General features: G+C 36.1%; 1 protein-coding gene across 1 annotated transcript in view; it reads left to right on the top strand.

Moving 5' to 3' along the window:
* Col5a2 (collagen, type V, alpha 2) overlaps positions 1-18,465 on the top strand; it is a 128,952-nt gene that overhangs the window by 92,795 nt on the left and 17,692 nt on the right. Inside the window, exons 19-38 of the mRNA NM_007737.2 lie at positions 2,688-2,786; positions 3,211-3,255; positions 3,368-3,466; positions 3,891-3,944; positions 4,141-4,248; positions 5,195-5,248; positions 5,657-5,755; positions 6,234-6,287; positions 6,969-7,067; positions 7,175-7,228; positions 7,319-7,372; positions 8,356-8,409; positions 9,614-9,667; positions 13,994-14,038; positions 14,329-14,427; positions 15,660-15,767; positions 16,053-16,106; positions 17,382-17,435; positions 17,620-17,673; positions 18,131-18,184. Coding sequence (NP_031763.2) covers positions 2,688-2,786; positions 3,211-3,255; positions 3,368-3,466; positions 3,891-3,944; positions 4,141-4,248; positions 5,195-5,248; positions 5,657-5,755; positions 6,234-6,287; positions 6,969-7,067; positions 7,175-7,228; positions 7,319-7,372; positions 8,356-8,409; positions 9,614-9,667; positions 13,994-14,038; positions 14,329-14,427; positions 15,660-15,767; positions 16,053-16,106; positions 17,382-17,435; positions 17,620-17,673; positions 18,131-18,184 — 1,395 coding nt within the window. The remainder of the gene's footprint in view (positions 1-2,687; positions 2,787-3,210; positions 3,256-3,367; positions 3,467-3,890; positions 3,945-4,140; positions 4,249-5,194; positions 5,249-5,656; positions 5,756-6,233; positions 6,288-6,968; positions 7,068-7,174; positions 7,229-7,318; positions 7,373-8,355; positions 8,410-9,613; positions 9,668-13,993; positions 14,039-14,328; positions 14,428-15,659; positions 15,768-16,052; positions 16,107-17,381; positions 17,436-17,619; positions 17,674-18,130; positions 18,185-18,465) is intronic.

The raw sequence follows: 18,465 nt of genomic DNA, 5'->3' as shown, positions 1-18,465 counted from the left end.
GAGTACACATGGAGTGACCCATGACTTCAGCCACAAATGTAGCAGACGATGGCTTTGTTGAGCAATCAATGGGAGGAGAGGCTTTTGCCCCTGTGAAGGCTTGATGTCCCAGTGTAGGGGAATGCCAGGGCAGAGAGGCAGAGAGTAAGTGGGTGAGGGAACGCCTTCATAGAAGCAGGAAAATGGGAAGGAATAGGGGGTTTTGGGGAGAGGGAAACAGAAAAGGGGACAACATTTGAAATGCAAATAAAGAAAATATCCAATAAAAATTGAAAAGAAGCAAACAAAAAAGATTAAATGTGATTTTCTGTATAAATCCTTAATATAAAGGGGGCAGGAATCCAGCCAATATACTGTAGGTTCATGCTTCTTGTTAGTAGCTGCACTCAGATTGAATTTGAATTTAGAAATTGAAAGAATCTGCCATTTTAACTATTCTTTTAATTGTGAGGATCTTTTTGTCTAACTCTCCAGGTTGGAGGCTGTAAACTGAAGTCTTAAATTATTTCAGCAACTGGTTCCTACTTTCACCGAGAATCAATTTGTTCTTTTAGGTCTCTGATCCCTCTGAAACCTATATTCCTCTTCTTCCTCTTCTTCCTCCTTCTTCACCTCCTTTTTCTCCCTCTTCTTCCTTCTCCTCTGTCTACCCATCCTTTCTCTATTCTTGTTTCTCTTACATAACACTTGTTATTCTTCTAACTCCACCTTCTCCCCTTCTTTTTTTCTGATACTGTGGTTCAAACCCATGACCACCCACATTTAAGCAGGTATTGACTGTTATGTTACACCCAGCAATGAAGTTCAAATTTTATTTATTAGATACATGTAGATACATAATCTTGATAACCTCTCTCTCCATGCCCTAATAAAAATATACAACATTCTTTAACACTTTTATTGAGACTTTGCATGCTCAGACTGAGTGCTGGCTAGGAAAAGAAGAAAAAGATACTAAGTCTTGGTCTATGAATGATCAGGAAAAGATTTGTCTTCCTTCTGCCTGTAGTTGGACATTAGTTCAACGTCTATAGTGAGTTACACAACTAATTATTTGTGATATTGCCTTGTACCCTTGTGCATTTGGCTGTTGCATCCTTCTTAATAAAACTTATGTTGAAAGTTGTGTAAATCTCAGAATTTACTTCACTGTCTTTCCATTCTCAGTCTCTCACCATACAATCCCTGGGTATTTGGTTACAGCAGTTTCTCTAAGATCTCACCATAGTTTCTGGCTATCTATGTATCAACTTTCATATCCAGTCATTTGCATTTCAGTGAAGAATGGAAAGATGGAAGGAATTTAATATGTTTTGTTAAGTATAGAGTAGCCTCTAAAAGCTTGCAATTTAAGTTTTCTTAGTTCTTCTGAGATTGGATACATATAGATACATATTACGCAGGATGAAATAGAGGAGCTAAACTTGAATTCCAGAAAAATTCAGGAAATGCTTGTGGAACAAATTTGTCTCAAAAATTGCACAGAAGAGACTCATAGTAAGTTTGCTTATATGAATGAAAGTTAAGTTAATATGGTACACTTGGCTTTGCTGTCTGGAGGAGCATCTTGGAGTGAGGTGAAGTTTACCACGGCCTTCCACTCCATTATTATTGCTGTCATTTTAACATCCTTTAGTTTCTAAAAGAGAAAGTGTTGTTTATTTGTTAAGACATTCACTTTTTACTTTTATATTGCCAGAAGTCACCAAGTTTATTAGCCACTTCAAAACCATGTGTTTTCTTTTTTTTATTAGATATTTTCTTTACTTACATTTAAGTGTTATCCCCTTTCCTAGTTTCCCCACAGAAAATCCCCTCTCCCCTCTCCCTTCCCACTGCTCCCCAACTCACTCACTCCCATTCCCTGCCAGTGCCTGGCAAATACAGAAGTAGAGGCTCACAGTCATCCATTGGACGGAGCATAAGGTCCCCATTGAAGGAGCTAGAGAAAGTACCCAGGGAGCTGAGGGAGTCTGAAGCCCCATAGGAGGAACATCAATATAAACTAACCAGTACCCCCAGAGCTCCTTGTAACTATACCATCAATCATAGAAAACACATGGTGGAACTTGTGGCTCTAGCTGTGTATGTTGCAGAGGATGGCCTAGTCGGTCATCAATGGGAGGAGAGGCCCTTGATCCTGTGAAGGCTCTATGCACCATGAGTTTTCTATTTTATTGAATAAACATTAATTTGAAGGTCAATAAGTAAGCTTTTAATGAGTCAAAATATTCCATACTCTGAAACATAATTACATACATATATATATATATTATATATATATGTACATAATTACATATGTATATATATATATATATATATGTATATATATATATATATATATATATATATATATATATATGTACATAGGAAGGAAAAAATGTTTTGTCTCTAAATGATAGTGTGAAATTTCACATGTATTTTTATGATGAGTTTAATCCATTCAAGGATGTAACAAATTTTAGCTATAAAATAGTATTGGAAATCTTCTATTTCCTTCTGTGTTTCAATCCAGCTTTAATTGTGCAGTTTCTGATTGGACTTCAAATGTCCAGGTTTACCCTGAAAAGAAACAAGCGCTTAGTAGCTTCAGGCACTTAGACTGATAATGGCAAACTCCAAAATCACCTTTACACCACAATACCACTGTTTTACCTCAGTTAACATTTTCTTTTCCATTCCTTTAGGGAGAAGCAGGTCCTACTGGAGCCCGAGGCCCTGAAGGTCCTCAGGGGCAGAGAGGTGAAACTGGGCCACCTGGTCCAGCTGGCTCTCAGGGTCTTCCTGTAAGTGCCTGACATATCTAGGAGCTAGCCCAGAAAGATGCTTATTTATTACAATATGAGAAAAATGTAGCTTATTTAATATAACCAATTCTGAGTTATTAACGCTCAGGAAAAGAATGTTTTACATGTCAATACAGCCTGCTTTTTCTATCTTATGGAAAGGTTACTCACAAAAGTACTGTTACAGTTATGTAGTCATATAAAAATTTTACATACATACATACATACATACATATATATATATATATATGTATATATGTGTATATACATATATATATATGTGTGTGTGTGTGTGTGTGTGTGTGTGTGTGTGTAAAATAAAAATGCTATCTTTGCAATTTTCCTGCCTCTTCTTAGGTGATCTGAATACTAGATGTTTCAGATGTAGCTTAATATTTCAAAATATGTTTCATGTATGTTTTAGGGTGCAGTGGGGACTGATGGTACACCTGGCGCCAAAGGCCCCACAGTAAGTACCAGAACTTATGTCAGGTGATTTTCAAAGGGATGTAGTTCTTGGCCTTAGATTTCTAGTGAGATCTATGCTCATCGGCTCATCTTGTCATCCTTGTCATTGGTAGGGCTCTGCAGGAACCTCTGGCCCTCCTGGCTTGGCAGGGCCCCCTGGGTCTCCTGGCCCTCAAGGCAGTACTGGACCTCAGGGAATCCGAGGACAATCGGTAATATCTGTTAAATTATGGCTTAAATATTCTCAAATTTTAGTGTAATTGCATCATTTTTACCACTTCCCCTTCCCCTTTCCTTCCTCCAAGTCCTCCTGTATACCCTTCTTGTTCTATTTAAAATTTATGGTCTCCTTTTCTGTTAATATTGTTACATAAATATATATGTATGTGCATGCTGGGCTTGAGGACCATGCTTCTAATCCTAGAGCTTGGGAGGTGGGGACAGGCACACAGGTGCCCATTCACTTCCACACAAGTCCTCTTACTCCACATCCACATGCACACATGCACAAATTTATTGCATTTTATTTTAATACTAATTCAGTATAGATTCAGCAGCCTACTCACTGTACTTAATTAGACCAGGAAGAACTGGCTAAATTCCTCGCTTCTTTTAACTGATGGTATTTTCTTTTAGGGTGATCCAGGAGTTCCAGGTTTCAAAGGAGAAGCTGGTCCAAAGGGAGAACCAGTAAGCCTTAATTATTTTAATGATAAAAATATAAATATTGTCTAGAGGAATATTGCTTAAAATTTTTATGTATTTAAAAAGAGCTCTGGGATAAAATAATTAACACTCTAAATTGTTTCCTGACATCATTAGATGAGTTCCCTGACTTTTCCTTCCTGAATGACTCTTTCTGAGACCTGTCCTTCTGTTTTAATAGGGGCCACATGGTATTCAGGGTCCCATTGGTCCACCTGGTGAAGAAGGCAAAAGAGGTCCTCGGGGTGATCCAGGCACAGTTGGTCCTCCAGGACCAATGGGAGAAAGGGTAAACGTGAACAATACAAATCCTGTTTGTCTCCTCTCTTGTACATGTGTTTTGGGTAGTAGTATGACTGAAATTGCAAGTAGAAAGGAAAGATGAAGCAAGAGATGACACAGATGCCTTGCAGGGTGTAGTGTGTTTATCTCAATGTAAAAAGAGCCAAGTGTCTACGTAAGGTTCACTCACTGATTCAGCAAATGTTGACTGCTGATTAGTGTAAGCCAGCTTGAGCTTTAAGTGCTTGGCATACATCAGGGAACAAGGAACTTGTGGTCCTGATCTTCATGTGGGTTGTGAACAGTAAACAGTGAAACACATTTTAGTTAGTGCCCTGTACAGTATTAACTAACTGGTGACAGTGGAGAGTGGGGATGGGTGGGACCAATGATAAATTGTAGATTAGTAGGAGACATGGGAGTATGAGAAGATAGCAGGTAGGTTGAGTCTGCAGGAAAAGAAGCCTGCTGGGAAACATGGCAGATAGAACAATTTTCATCAGAGAGGGCAAGAGAGAATTTGACAGTTTTAAAGAGTCGGAAAGGGTGGGATAGGTGGGGTATAAGAAAATGGACATGAAGGAATAATGCTGATTTCATGTTTTTATAGTCTTAGTGAAAGCCACAGTCTTCTACAAGATGGAAGAACACATCGCTGGCACTTTGATCACAGTACACTGTGACTGTGCTTCTTGTCTCTCTATATTAGACTTTTATTGATTTATTTTAAAATTAATTTTAGAGGATTTCTTTTAAAAGATTTGGTTCACTACTCATGTTTGTCAAACGTTTAAGTAATTTTTCTAGTAAGATTATTTTCTTTGTGTTTACCTTTTGCTGTGTTAACTTGATCAGAGCTCTGAAAACCTGATAATACCAGAAATAAAACTTTTTACTAGGTACATGTCCCAGTGATAAACAACATCTCAAAACTGCATTTTGGTCCATTGTAGGGCGCTCCTGGCAATCGTGGTTTTCCAGGGTCTGATGGTTTACCTGGACCAAAGGTAAGATCACACCAAAGCTGACATTTCCAGATTGGGGATTTGTCCCTAGCCCATATATTTTTCTCCTTTTTTAGCATTAGGAAGTCCTGGAAGATAAGTGATAATTTGAATAATATGAGATATCGCTTCCAGACTTTTCCATTTCACTCCTGAGAACAAAAAGTTGTCATGCTTTAGTTTAGATAAAATTTAAAATCTAAAATTTGTTCCTTATTGGAGTGAGGCTGAAATTTCAAATGTTTTCTTTCCTTAATGGTGAATAAGACAATTTTCATACAGAATACAGGTTAGAACAAAATATTCAGTGACATTGTTTTCAAATACATCTTTGGTATGTATTTGGAAAATAAGAACTTAACCTCTTTTTGCTTTGTTTCAATTTTGCCCTATCTGTCTTTTTTGGAGCAGGGTGCTCAGGGAGAGCGTGGTCCTGTAGGTTCTTCGGGGCCTAAAGGAGGCCAGGGAGATCCAGGACGTCCAGGAGAACCTGGGCTTCCAGGTGCTCGGGTAAGAAGCCTATGGTTATATGCTATGGTGACACCCAAGTGCTTCCACAGTTAGAATTGTTTCATTTCCTATTTTTATATTTAGTTTGTTTTACAACATGAAACTTTGATTTAATAGTTATGAATGGATGCATTATTTTTAAAATGCCACTATGCTATTTTTGACATTTAAGTAAAATGTAATAATTTGTAAAAGACATTTTTCAAAGGAGTATATACAAATAATGTTGCCACTTGTTATCAGAACATAATCTATTTGTAAATTTTTATACTTTTAAATTTCATACTAAAATTAACATATTTGATCTTTGGTAAAGAAAATTCTTATTTAATTGAACAAAATGCCATTTAAATTTTTATTTGAACTGTGAAATTGCCCTTCTGTTTAGTTGTTTCCAATAGAATATTGTTTTTTCTGTTTAAAGTCTTTACTTCAATTGCTGTTCATCAACAAATTAACAGTTGATTTTCATTGTCAGGGTCTGACAGGAAATCCTGGTGTTCAAGGTCCTGAAGGAAAACTTGGGCCTTTGGTAAGAAATTTAAATAATTTTATCACTTTGAACATTTTCCCATAGATGTGTAAGTCATATTTAGTTATCCTATGGATGATGGTCATGATTACATGTTTTAAGTACCCACTAGTAAGAATTTCTTAGTATCTTTGGATTTTCAAATTGAACAAAATGTAAGTTAAATTCTCTTGGTTGAATGTTTGAAATTGAGATTACTACAGTGAAAACGTTGAAGTAATATATTTAAATACTGTTAAAATATGTTTAATAATATTCTCTTTCCCTGATTGTGTTCCACTTTTACATGTTTAGAAATAAATATGTTGTCAGCTTATGTATTTGAATCTTTTTTAAAAATATAGTTGTGAAATGGGCATTTTTAATGCTTAAGATTATAAAACAGAGTAAATAAAAGCAGGAAAGGCCTGCCCTTTAATATGAGAGGGCTAGTAGATGGCGACAATGAGACTTATGAATGGACCAAATTAGAACTTCTTTTCTAAATGCTCAAAGTACTTCAGGGCTTTGTAGGAAAATAACAGTTAGCTTTTCTCATTCACTAAGAGATAAACATAAGGAGATTAATGTTTATTTAAGTGACTTCTATTGTTAGGAGAGACTAGCCTGGCCACAATGTGGGTAGAGTGGTGCTTAGAAATAGGTCACACTCAACTTTCTTGCCTGCTGTCAAACCTGCAGGGTGCTCCTGGGGAAGATGGTCGGCCAGGTCCTCCAGGCTCCATTGGGATCAGAGGACAGCCTGGAAGCATGGGCCTTCCAGGCCCCAAAGGTAGCAGTGTGAGTACAATGAACAACGTTTAACAGCCCAATGTAATCAGCTGTTGGAAACCAAAGTATATTTCTTAAATTAAATGAATTTAGAATACTGTTTATTTATTCTTTAGGGTGACCTTGGAAAACCAGGAGAAGCAGGAAATGCTGGTGTGCCTGGGCAAAGGGTAGGCATTCATTTTCTGGTATTGAATAAAAAGGATATAAAATCATACAAAAATCTGATGGCCTCACCTAAAATGTCCATGTGATCCTAGGGGGCTCCTGGCAAAGATGGAGAAGTTGGTCCTTCAGGCCCTGTGGGACCTCCGGTATGTGACTTTCTTTGATGATATTGTTCATTTGTATTTCTCATTGTTTCTCCAAAATTACTAGTTAAGTAATTACTGATTAATTACTAAGTTTCAGGGAAGTGGAATGAGGAAAAAAGAGACTGAAAGTCAATTTCAGTTTTATTTTATTTTATTTTATTTTATTTTATTTTTCTAAAGTACTGTACTCTCCTTTTTGAATAAAAAGACTGATCTAATTTTAAACTGTAAAGTGGTATGTAGTGACAAAGGCTGCCCTAAGTTCTTTGTATATCATAGTTGAAGAAAAATATAACAATTAAGAAAAAGAGTGTTTGAGATATTTATAATGTATTTTTTAAAATGTATAAATGCAGCTTATACCTACATTTTGATAATTTATCTTATAAAAATTATTTAAGATGCCTGCTTTTGAAAAGGTAAAAAAAATAATGTTCATCTTTTGATGTTACATTTTTATTCTCAGATTTTTAAAAACTGTTTATCAAAGATATTTTCACATACTTAGCTTTTGTGGGATCAATTTAATTAGCCTATCAAATGTTAACATTGCTTTCTTGAATCATTCTATTTTGAAATTATGAATGAATTATGATGAATAGAAATAAACATTAATATAAATACAACCTTTTAAATTGGATATAGGAAATAATACGTTTCCAATATTTCATCTATGGTTGGCTCTAGGCCTTTTATGTTTGAACTAAAACCACCATCACCACCACCAACAAAAACATCATCAACAACAAAATCAACAAGAAACCATGCTGTAATTTCTTCACTGGCTTTTTAAATGAAAATTTCTCATTTTCAAGAAGTTCACTTAATGGCATTTGGTGATTTTTAATACTATTTTATTATCTGGCTAATATGTAAAGTGGGTGGTTGTAAAAAATGCAAAATGATGAGTACACCCATTTCATGGAAACAGGAAGCAGACATAAATGACTGGTGGGATTCATGCTTTTCTTTCTTTTACTTAGGGCCTAGCTGGGGAAAGAGGAGAGCAGGGACCTCCAGGCCCCACTGGCTTTCAGGTATGCACTAATTTAAGTTTTCACTTATTTTATGAATTGCTTTTAAAAGTATTTTTTTGTTGTTGTTGTTTTTAATAATACAGGGAGTAGCCAGTTGTCAATGCTCACACCTACACTTCTACCAGTTGGGAGACTGAGTTGGGGGTGGGAGCTGACTCTGAATATACAGCTAGCCTGTGCTACCTATTAAATTCCAGGCAGGGCATATCTATGAGGAGGTATGTATACATGCACATGATAGAATGTTAGAATGAGGCAAGGTTCTTTAATTTTCAAAACAGACATCGTTATTAGATAGTATAGATGGTTGTATTTAACCAAACATTATTGTTCAAAGATAAGGAATGTCCTGTCTCTAAAAACCAAACCAAACCAAACCAAACCAAACCAAACCAAACCAAACCAAACCAAACCCAAACCAAACCAAACCAAACCAAACCAAACCAAACCAAACCAAACCAAAACCACACAAAACAAAACAAAACACCATTTCAAACACAAACTGGTAAGAAATTCACAATATGAGCTGGAGAGATGGCTCAGCTGTTAAGAGCACTGACTGCTCTTCCAGAGGTCCTGAGTTCAATTCCCAAGAACCATGTAGTAGCTCACAACCATCTGTAATGGGATCTGATGGCCCTTTCTGGTGTGTCTGAAGACAGCTATAGTGTACGCATATACATTAATTAATTAATTAGTTAATTAATTAATTAATTAAAAAAGAAATGTACAATATAAAATGTAAAATATAAAATGCTTATCTGGTTTTACTGGTATATTCACTAAAACTTCTTGTTGAATAAATGATCACAGAATGCTTCCATATAGTATATATTATTTAAAGGCATAAAATTTAGTTTATGGAAACCTCAGGCCTTTTTAAATAATAATCTAGCATGTTTAAACATGTGCTAGAGCCATAACAGACTCTATTGAACATGAAGAACCTATTATATTCTTATCTTAATTTTAAGTGATATAGATGAATAAGAATCTTGCTTTAAAAATTGACAATCTCCTGTGATTTATAATAGATTGCTTTCTTAAAATACTTGGACAATATTTTCCATAATTTTTGATTAAAATGTCTATGCACTTTCTTCTGCATGAAAAAATAATGAAGTATAAATGTAAAGTATTTGGTATTGGTAGCTGATTTAAACTTCCAGTAAATCACTAGTTTTACTTGTCATTATTGTTTTAGGGACTTCCTGGACCTCCAGGGCCACCTGGAGAAGGTGGAAAGGCTGGTGATCAAGTAAGTTTTTAAATAATAATATCAGAAGTATAAATTGATGGACTACAATATCATCTTTTAAGAGTGAAGCTATATGTTTTTCTGTTAAGCAATTAAAGAACTCAGATATTAAGCAACTTTCTCAAAGTCACTCAGCTCATACCATCTGAACCTGACACACATGCTTCCTATGTTCATAACTCTTACTTCCTATATTCACCACTCACTTGCATGCTTCATGTGTTTACAACTCACACGGTTTCTGTGTTCATAACTCACATGCTTCATATGTTTACACATCCCATGCTTCCTATGTTATGTATCTTATGCTATACAGTTTTACTAAATGATTCACAGTCTGAAATTGATATAAAAATTTTGCTGGTAGAGCTTTGCTCTTTTATCTTTGATTGATTAATATATTTATTACCATTCCTTAAACATTTGCTCAACATTCTATGTGCTTGGCTTTGTTATGCAATGGACCTCCTCTGCCAAGCAAACTGGTCATGGGTTATGTGGTTCTGTATTTACAAAAATAGGAGAGAGGGGAGGCGGGCTCAGAGATAGAGACAGAGAGGATAGAGGAAAACAGTATAATACATGCATGATCCAAATGGTACAGCCGGGAAGGTACTATATGCGTAGAAATCATGGTAAAGGAAGACTTTTCAGAAGTAGTAATGTATATAAGGTCTAAAAGGATATAGATTACCAAGTTGAAAAAAATGCTTCAGAAAATGGCAATGGCAAGTGCAAATGCTTGCTGAGCATTTCTAAGGCACTGTGAAAATACAGTGTTGGAAGTGTGGAGCACCGTCTAAAGTAGTAGAGATGAGGCTGGAGGTGTGAATTAGGGACCAGATTGGAGGGAATCCTAAATCGGGCTTCATTTGTTGATTCTTAGAGCAGAGAAAAACTGGCAGAATTCATTTAAGCAGGGATTTCTGCCGCCAGATTTGGGTTTAGGATCTATCATGTTATAATGAGAATGATTTACGTCTGAAGAAAAGTCTGGGAGAAGACTTGATAAATTTATCATTTTAAAAATTCTTTTCTCACAATCCACTCCTCCATTTCCATTTTAGACAAGAGCAGGTCTCCTAGTGATCTCAACAAATCATGGTATACTAAGCTACAAAACTAGGCACAAACCCTCATATCAAGGCTGGATAAGGCAACCTGGTAGGAGGAAAGGGTCCCAAGACAGGGAAGAATCAGAGACACTGCCACTCCTACAGTGAGGAGTCCCACATTAACACCAAGCTTATAGCCACAGCATGTGGGCAGAGGGCCTAGCACAGACCTGTGCAGGATTCTTGTTTTCCACTTCAATCTCTTTGAACTCCTATGAGCCCTGCTTAGTTGATTCTGTGAGCCATGTTTCTGACGTCCTTGATCCCTCTGATTCCTACAATCCTTGATCCCTTTCTTCCAATGAGGTTCTTCAAGTTTACTTATTCTTTAAATTTTATTTTATGTATTTTATTCGCTATTTTCTTTATTTAGATTTCAAATATTATCCCCTTTCCTGATTTCCCCTCCACAAAACCCCTACCTCATCCCCCCTCCCCTGTTCACCAACCCATTCATTCCCACTTCCCCTACACTGGGGAATCAAGCCTTCTCAGGACCAAGGGCCTCTCCTCCCATTGATGTTCAACAAGGTCATCCTCTGCTACATATGCAGCTAGAGCCATGGGTCCCTCCATGTGTTCTCTTTGGTTGGTGATTTAGTCCCTGGGAGCTCTGGGGTTACTGGTTGATTCATATTGTTGTTCCTTCTATGGGGCTGCAAGCACCTTCATCTCCTTCAATCCTTTCTCTAGCTCCTCCATTGGGGGACCTTGTGCTCAGTCTAATGGTTGGCTGAGAGCATTCACATCTGTATTTATCAGGTACTGTCTGAGCCTCTCAGGAGATAGCTATATCAGGCTTCTGTCAGCAAGGACTTGTTGGCATCCACAATAGTGTCTGGGTTTGGTACTAGTATATAGGATGGATCCCCAGGTGGGGCAGTCTCTGGATGGTCTTTCCTTCAGTCTCTGCTCCACACTTTGTCATTGTATCTCCTTCCATGGGTATTTTGTTCCCCCTTCTAAGAAGGACTAGAGTATCCATACTTTTGCCTTTCTTCTTCTTGAGCCTCATTTGGTCTGTGAATTGTGTCTTGGATATTCTGAGTTTCTGGGCTAATATCCACTTATCAGTGGGTGCTTACCATGTGTGTACTTTGTGATTGGGTTACCTCACTCAGGATGATATTTTCTAGTCCCATCTATTTGCCTAAGAATTTCATTAATTCATTGTTTTTAATAGTGGAAAAGTACTCCATTGTGTAAATGTACAACATTTTCTGCATCCATTCCTCTGTTGAGGGTTCTTTACAGCTGTCAATGCAATCCTTATCAGCATTCCAACTCAACTCTTCATAGAGTTAGAAAGACCAATTCTCAAATTCATCTGGAATAACAAAACAAAAACAAAAACAAAAACAAAACAACAACAACAACAACAAAAACCTCAGGATAGTGAAAACTATTCTAAACAATCAGCATCCTGGACCTCAAGCTGTACTACAGAGCAATAGTGATAAAAACTGCATGGTATTGGTACAGTGACAGGCAGGTAGATCGATGGAATAGAATTGAAGACCCAGAAATGAATTCACACACCTATGGTCACTTGATCTTTGACAAAGGAGCTAAAACCATCCAGTGGAAAGCATTTTCAACAAATGGTGCTGACTCAACTGGCATGTAGCATGCAGACGAATGCAAATTGATGCATTCTTGTCTCCTTGTTCAAAGATCAAGTCCAACTGGATCAAGGACCTCCACATAAAACCAGATTCTCTGAAACTAATAGAAAAAAAAAAGTGGAGAAGAGCCTTGAGCACATGGGCTCAGGGGAAATTTTCCTGAACAGAGCACCAATAACTTTTGCTCTAAGACCAAGAATTGACAAATGGGACTGCATAAAATTACAATGCTTCTGTAAGGTAAAGGATACTGTCAATAGGACAAAATGGCAATCAACAGGTTGAGAAAAGATTTTTACCAATCCTACATCCGATAGAGGGCTAGTGTCCAATATATACAAAGAACTTAAGGAGTTAGACTCCAGAGAACCATGTAACCCTATTAAAAATGGGGTACAGAGCTAAACAGAGAATTCTCAACTGAGGAATATGAAATGGCTGATAAGCACCTAAAGAAATGTTCAACGTCCTTTGTCATCATGGAAATGCAAATCAAAACAACACTGAGATTCCACCTCATACCAGTCAGAATGGCTAAGATCAAAAACTCAGGTGACAGCAGATGCTGGCAAGGATGTGGAGAAAGAGAAACACTCATCCACTCCTGGTACTATTGCAAGCTGGTACAACCAATCTGGAAATCAGTTTTGCAGTTCCTCAGAAAACTGGACATAGTCCTACCTGAGGACTAAGTTATACCACTTCTGGGCATATACTCAGAAGATGCTCCAACATGTAATAAGGACACATGCTCCACTATGTTCATAGCAGCCTTATTTATAATAGCCAGAAGCTGGAAAGAATCCAGATGTTTCTCCAAGATTATTAAAAGAAGTTTTGAGGGGCTGGTGAGATGGCTCAGTGGGTAAGAGCACCCGACTGCTCTTCCGAAGGTCAGGAGTTCAAATCCCAGCAACCACATGGTGGCTCACAACCATCCGTAACAAGATCTGACTCCCTCTTCTGGAGTGTCTGAAGACAGCTACAGTGTACTTACATATAATAAATAAATAAATCTTTAAAAAAAAAAGTTTTGAAATGGCAATACCATTATTTTGATCCTACAATTCCTAGTGGAATATTTTGTATATATCCTAGTTGGATATATATACCAATATATCATTTGGAATATATGAATAAATTGTGTTCATTTGGAATATATGTTCCAGACATGATTTATTTACTAAATTTAATATAACTGAAATTGATAAGTTGAAATGGCTGGTTCTTAGTTCTTTTGTATGTTATTCTCTTACTATTTAAATACTTTCTGATAAATTGTTTTAAAAAAGACACTATAACTGTTCTATTGTCCCCAAAACATAATATTCTATTTTTGCATGAGAATATCCTACACATTCTCATTGCTCCCAAAAATTAAACATTTAGGCATAATATAAATTATTGCAGAAAATATGATATTTCTACACTGATATCCCTCAATTACACTAGTATACATATTTTTAATCCTTTAATGTTTATTTTAATGGTACACTACAGAAAATGTAATGTTTGATTTGGAAATATTTCCAATAATACAAGATCTAGATCAATGTTTATATTCTCCTTTTTTGAAACCTGTTTAGGGTGTTCCTGGAGAGCCTGGAGCAGTTGGCCCATTAGGACCTCGGGTAGGTATTTTCTTTTATGTGATTCATTTTGTTTTCTACTCGGTACAGAATAAGATCAAACCTTTTCTCTTAAGGCATGCTAGATTTTAAGTATTAAGTTATTCTACTATTTGAAAAAAATACCTTATCTTGTGAATATAGAGTATCTTTAATTCCAGTTAATTTTGTAGCACTAAATTAGGAAACCTGCTCTATTAATAAGATTCTACCAGTAGAAAACATTTTGTAGAAACATTTTAACTTATTTTAGATTAATATTGAGATGATTTCACATCCTGATGACATTGTAGGGAGAAAGAGGGAATCCTGGAGAAAGAGGAGAGCCAGGGATAACTGGACTGCCTGGGGAGAAAGGCATGGCTGGAGGACATGGCCCTGATGGTCCAAAGGTGAGTGCAGTCCTGATTTGGGCTTTTGAAAACTCTAGAACTTAACAAATGCTTCTGGAGACATCCTATCTTGACTTTTCAGTATAACCTGATTAAATTATTTCTTAAAAAAATTCAGTTGGGTGCATGTTGGGCTTTTTCTGGCAACTAGTGAGTGATCTTTCTGTTGTGGGAAACAACATCTGTCTGGGCACATGACCATTGTTCACATACACTCCTCTCCCCCACATACACACACTCTGATACTTGTACATTTCTTTGGTAACCTCTGTGAATGAACAGAGCAGGGAATGGAAAAATCACACTTTACTAGCAGTTCTAACAAACTATGTGATCCATCCATGTCCTTTGCCTTGCCTCCACAATTACAGTTACTGACTATCTGAAATGAGAGGACATGCCTATGTGCTTTAATGTGCCATTTTAGGATTGATAGATGACAATGTAATCAGATTGAGGAACTGAAATGAAATTCTGCATTTGACTAAGATGTCTTTAACTTGATCAAGATCCACAGTGATAGAGCAAAGACGATCTCAAGTTGATTGTGCAATTAACTTGGAACCAGCTTAATCTCACAATTTTCCCAAGGAAATAATGAAATCCTTCTTTTTTCTAAATACAGTACTAATATGTCTGTCATGCCCAACAAAGTGGAAAGCACTCAAGCCATTGTACTTTAAAAGATATTTATTTTTCTGTTTATTTGAATTAGTATTTAATTTTCTATAAAGAGAGGATGGGTATGCATTATAAAACTCACATGAGAAACATGCGAGGATGGAAGGGATGTTGACTTCGGGAGGGCACATGTGACATAAAAGTTGAAAAGAAACCATTGGAGTTGGTATAGTGCGAGAAGTGCCAAAGGGGTTTGAGGGCATGAGGAGGACCATCAAAAACAAAATTATGTTCAAATTTCCACAGTGAATCCTAATAAGTTATATGCTAATTGCAAATAAAATTCAAAGTATTAAAGAGCAGTTAAGTTAGAAAAAAGAACAATAGAGAGGTTCACATGAACAAAAAAGAGAAGTTGGAAGTATAAACCAAAAACAAAATGTAAATCTAGGTTGTTTTCAAGAGATCCCACTCAGACAGTTTCCCTAATACACAATCTGAACATTAATCTAACCTCCATCTAATTGCTAACATTCAATTTAGAGTGACTCAAATAGCAACTTCACGGGCTTTAATTTAACATTCTAATATTGTCTCATTATTTATTTTAGGGCAACCCAGGTCCAACTGGGACCATTGGAGACACAGGGCCACCAGGTCTTCAGGGCATGCCAGGAGAAAGAGGAATTGCAGGAACACCTGGCCCTAAGGGTGACCGAGTAAGTCCTGTCTTTTATTAACTAAGTTTTCCAGTGAATGTCTTTAGACTATGATAATGATTTCCTTAACAGCTTCTTATTTCTATCAACCTGAATTATAAGTAATTATTTTCTTATAATCTACTTTATTGGTTGAGAAAATGCATAGCCAGCAGCTGTTGTAGTCTGTAGTGGGTAAAGCTATGAAGGGGACAAGTAATACCTTGTCCTTATGAAGCTGCAGCTGGAGTATTGAAAGCACACGTAAATGAACAACTGGTTCTTTGTTATTTTGTATTTTCCCAGGGTGGCATAGGAGAGAAAGGTGCTGAAGGAACAGCAGGAAATGACGGGGCAAGGGTAAGAGAAAGGGGAAAGGGTATTTTCTACCATGGGCTACGATCCTACATTTCTGCTCATTACCCTACAAACTTGCTGTAAGTTTTAACAACAATGTTATTCATGCTGTCTTATAGTCAAGGCTACTAGAATGATGCAATTTGAGACTGGATGTAGATTGACAGTGGCTACTTATTTTACTTATCTTCCATTAGATCCGTAGAAAAATGTAAAGTCCTTCCTGAAGGAATGAAAGGAAACACACAGTGCTCTCCCTGTATCTATGGCACTTAGGGAATTATGTATAATAGATCAGGGCAAATACAATGATTGTTCTGTTTGTAGTAAGTGCAATACATTGTCATTTTCTATAAGGAAAAAAGTAACAACATGCCTTCTTTGTTTTAAGAACACCACCCCTGTACTAATAGGGAACTTACATTTTCTATCCATATAAACAACAAAGTGATTTTACACAGCTTAGAAAAATTATGAGAAAAATATGTTTTCCATTATATATTTGGAGAAAAAACTTTTTTTCTTAAGAACATACAATTAATAAGTCAATTTTATTCTTTATGTTTTCTTTCAAATGTATGCATATATACATATACATTTATAACTTTAATGACAAAATAATATTGAGATACCTATGAAGAAGAAACAGAAAACTGACAGAGAACTTGTTCATAAAGAACTGCCAACAATCCATTTGAATGTTGCGATTATGTGCTGTGAAGCTCCAGGCCCTGCCCCAGGTGTTAGCTCACGTTATGAACAGCACCAACAGCAATGAACCTTGACTGCAAATGTCTATTTCATGAACACTGAAGACGTGTTTAGTGTAATTGAATTTTAAATAAAAGAATTACACTTTGTAATAATATTAAAATTTGAAAATATTGCAAAGGTAATTCTAATTTTCAATTTATACCCAGCATTCAAACTAGAGACTAACAAAACTAAACAGATTATAGAAGCAAGGGTATATTAACAAAATGCTGCTAATTTAGACTTAATTTGAAGACAGTTTCATATACTGAGAAGAGGTTTTTTTTTTTTTTTTGAAAGAGGTCAAAATATTTTGTAGAGAAAAATCTCATTGCTAGAATATGCATGACATGGCAAAAGTCCTGAAAGTATAGAGGGGATGTCATCTATGATAGATAATGACATAATTGCTTGCAAAAGCAATCGTGCTATAAAAAAATAGCTGTTTTGTTTTCTTATTTAATTAAACATGAACATTTCTGTACATACTTTTCCTCATCATACTTATGTTCTTTTAATTAACAGGGTCTTCCAGGTCCCTTGGGACCTCCAGGTCCTGCAGGCCCTACTGGAGAAAAGGTAAGTTAGAAGGTATCAGTGTGCACACCAAAATAACAAGGCCTAAATTGTTGCTGTTTCTCAAGACTGTGGTTGAGGTAGACCATTTTAGAGCTTGCCTCACACTGTCTACCTTCAGATGTGCCTAGTAGTCTCCAATTGTATTTTGGATTAGGTACTTAGCTATGTAAAATCTACTTTGTAGGGTGAACCTGGTCCTAGAGGCTTAGTTGGCCCTCCTGGCTCCCGTGGCAATCCTGTAAGTGAAAACCTTTTTTTGTTTTTTATTGTGAGGTAGAACACCAAAAAGATTTATCTCTTATTGATCTATCTATCATCTATTTATCATCTATCTATCTATCTATCTATCTATCCATCTATTCATCTATCTATCACCTACCACTTATTGATTTGTCTATGTTTATCCATCTTCTATTACCTACCAATCATTAATCACTGTCTGTCTAAACTCTAGTGTCATTTTTACAAATTGATTTTCAAATTTATTTAACTTAAAGAATTGTAAGCCTCGAAATCTATCAAATCAAGACAATTAACTTGTTTTCCAAGTAACTGGGAAGTTTCTTTGACCTCCAACTTATAACTTCACTTAAGGTTCTTCCTCAAGCAATGTAGTTGATTTCTCTATCCACAATTACCTATATAAAATGTATATTATATGTGTGAAAGCTTCAATAGAACTTGTCTCCTTTTAGGGTTCTCGTGGTGAAAATGGTCCAACTGGAGCTGTTGGTTTTGCTGGACCCCAGGTAAAATTTCCAAGTATTTCTAACTTACAAATCAATACCCTTCATAGTAGAGTAATAAGTTTAAGTATTATTCAAATATGTTTTGTTATATATTAACATTTTCAAAGTTTAAAATATTTTGTGTATTATTCAACAAATTTTAACAGGTGGAACAAAAGTTGGTACTTTTAATATTTTAATTTATGTAGTTATATTTATGATGAAAATTGCTGACATAGTTTGAGGATGTTTCAGAGAAGTTATTGCATTTTTTCATACCATGCATACACTAATTCCACAGC

This window comes from Mus musculus, chromosome 1 (assembly GCF_000001635.26).
Source record: "Mus musculus strain C57BL/6J chromosome 1, GRCm38.p6 C57BL/6J".
NCBI lineage: Eukaryota > Metazoa > Chordata > Mammalia > Rodentia > Muridae > Mus > Mus musculus.
This window is presented reverse-complemented; position numbering and strand designations above follow the sequence as displayed.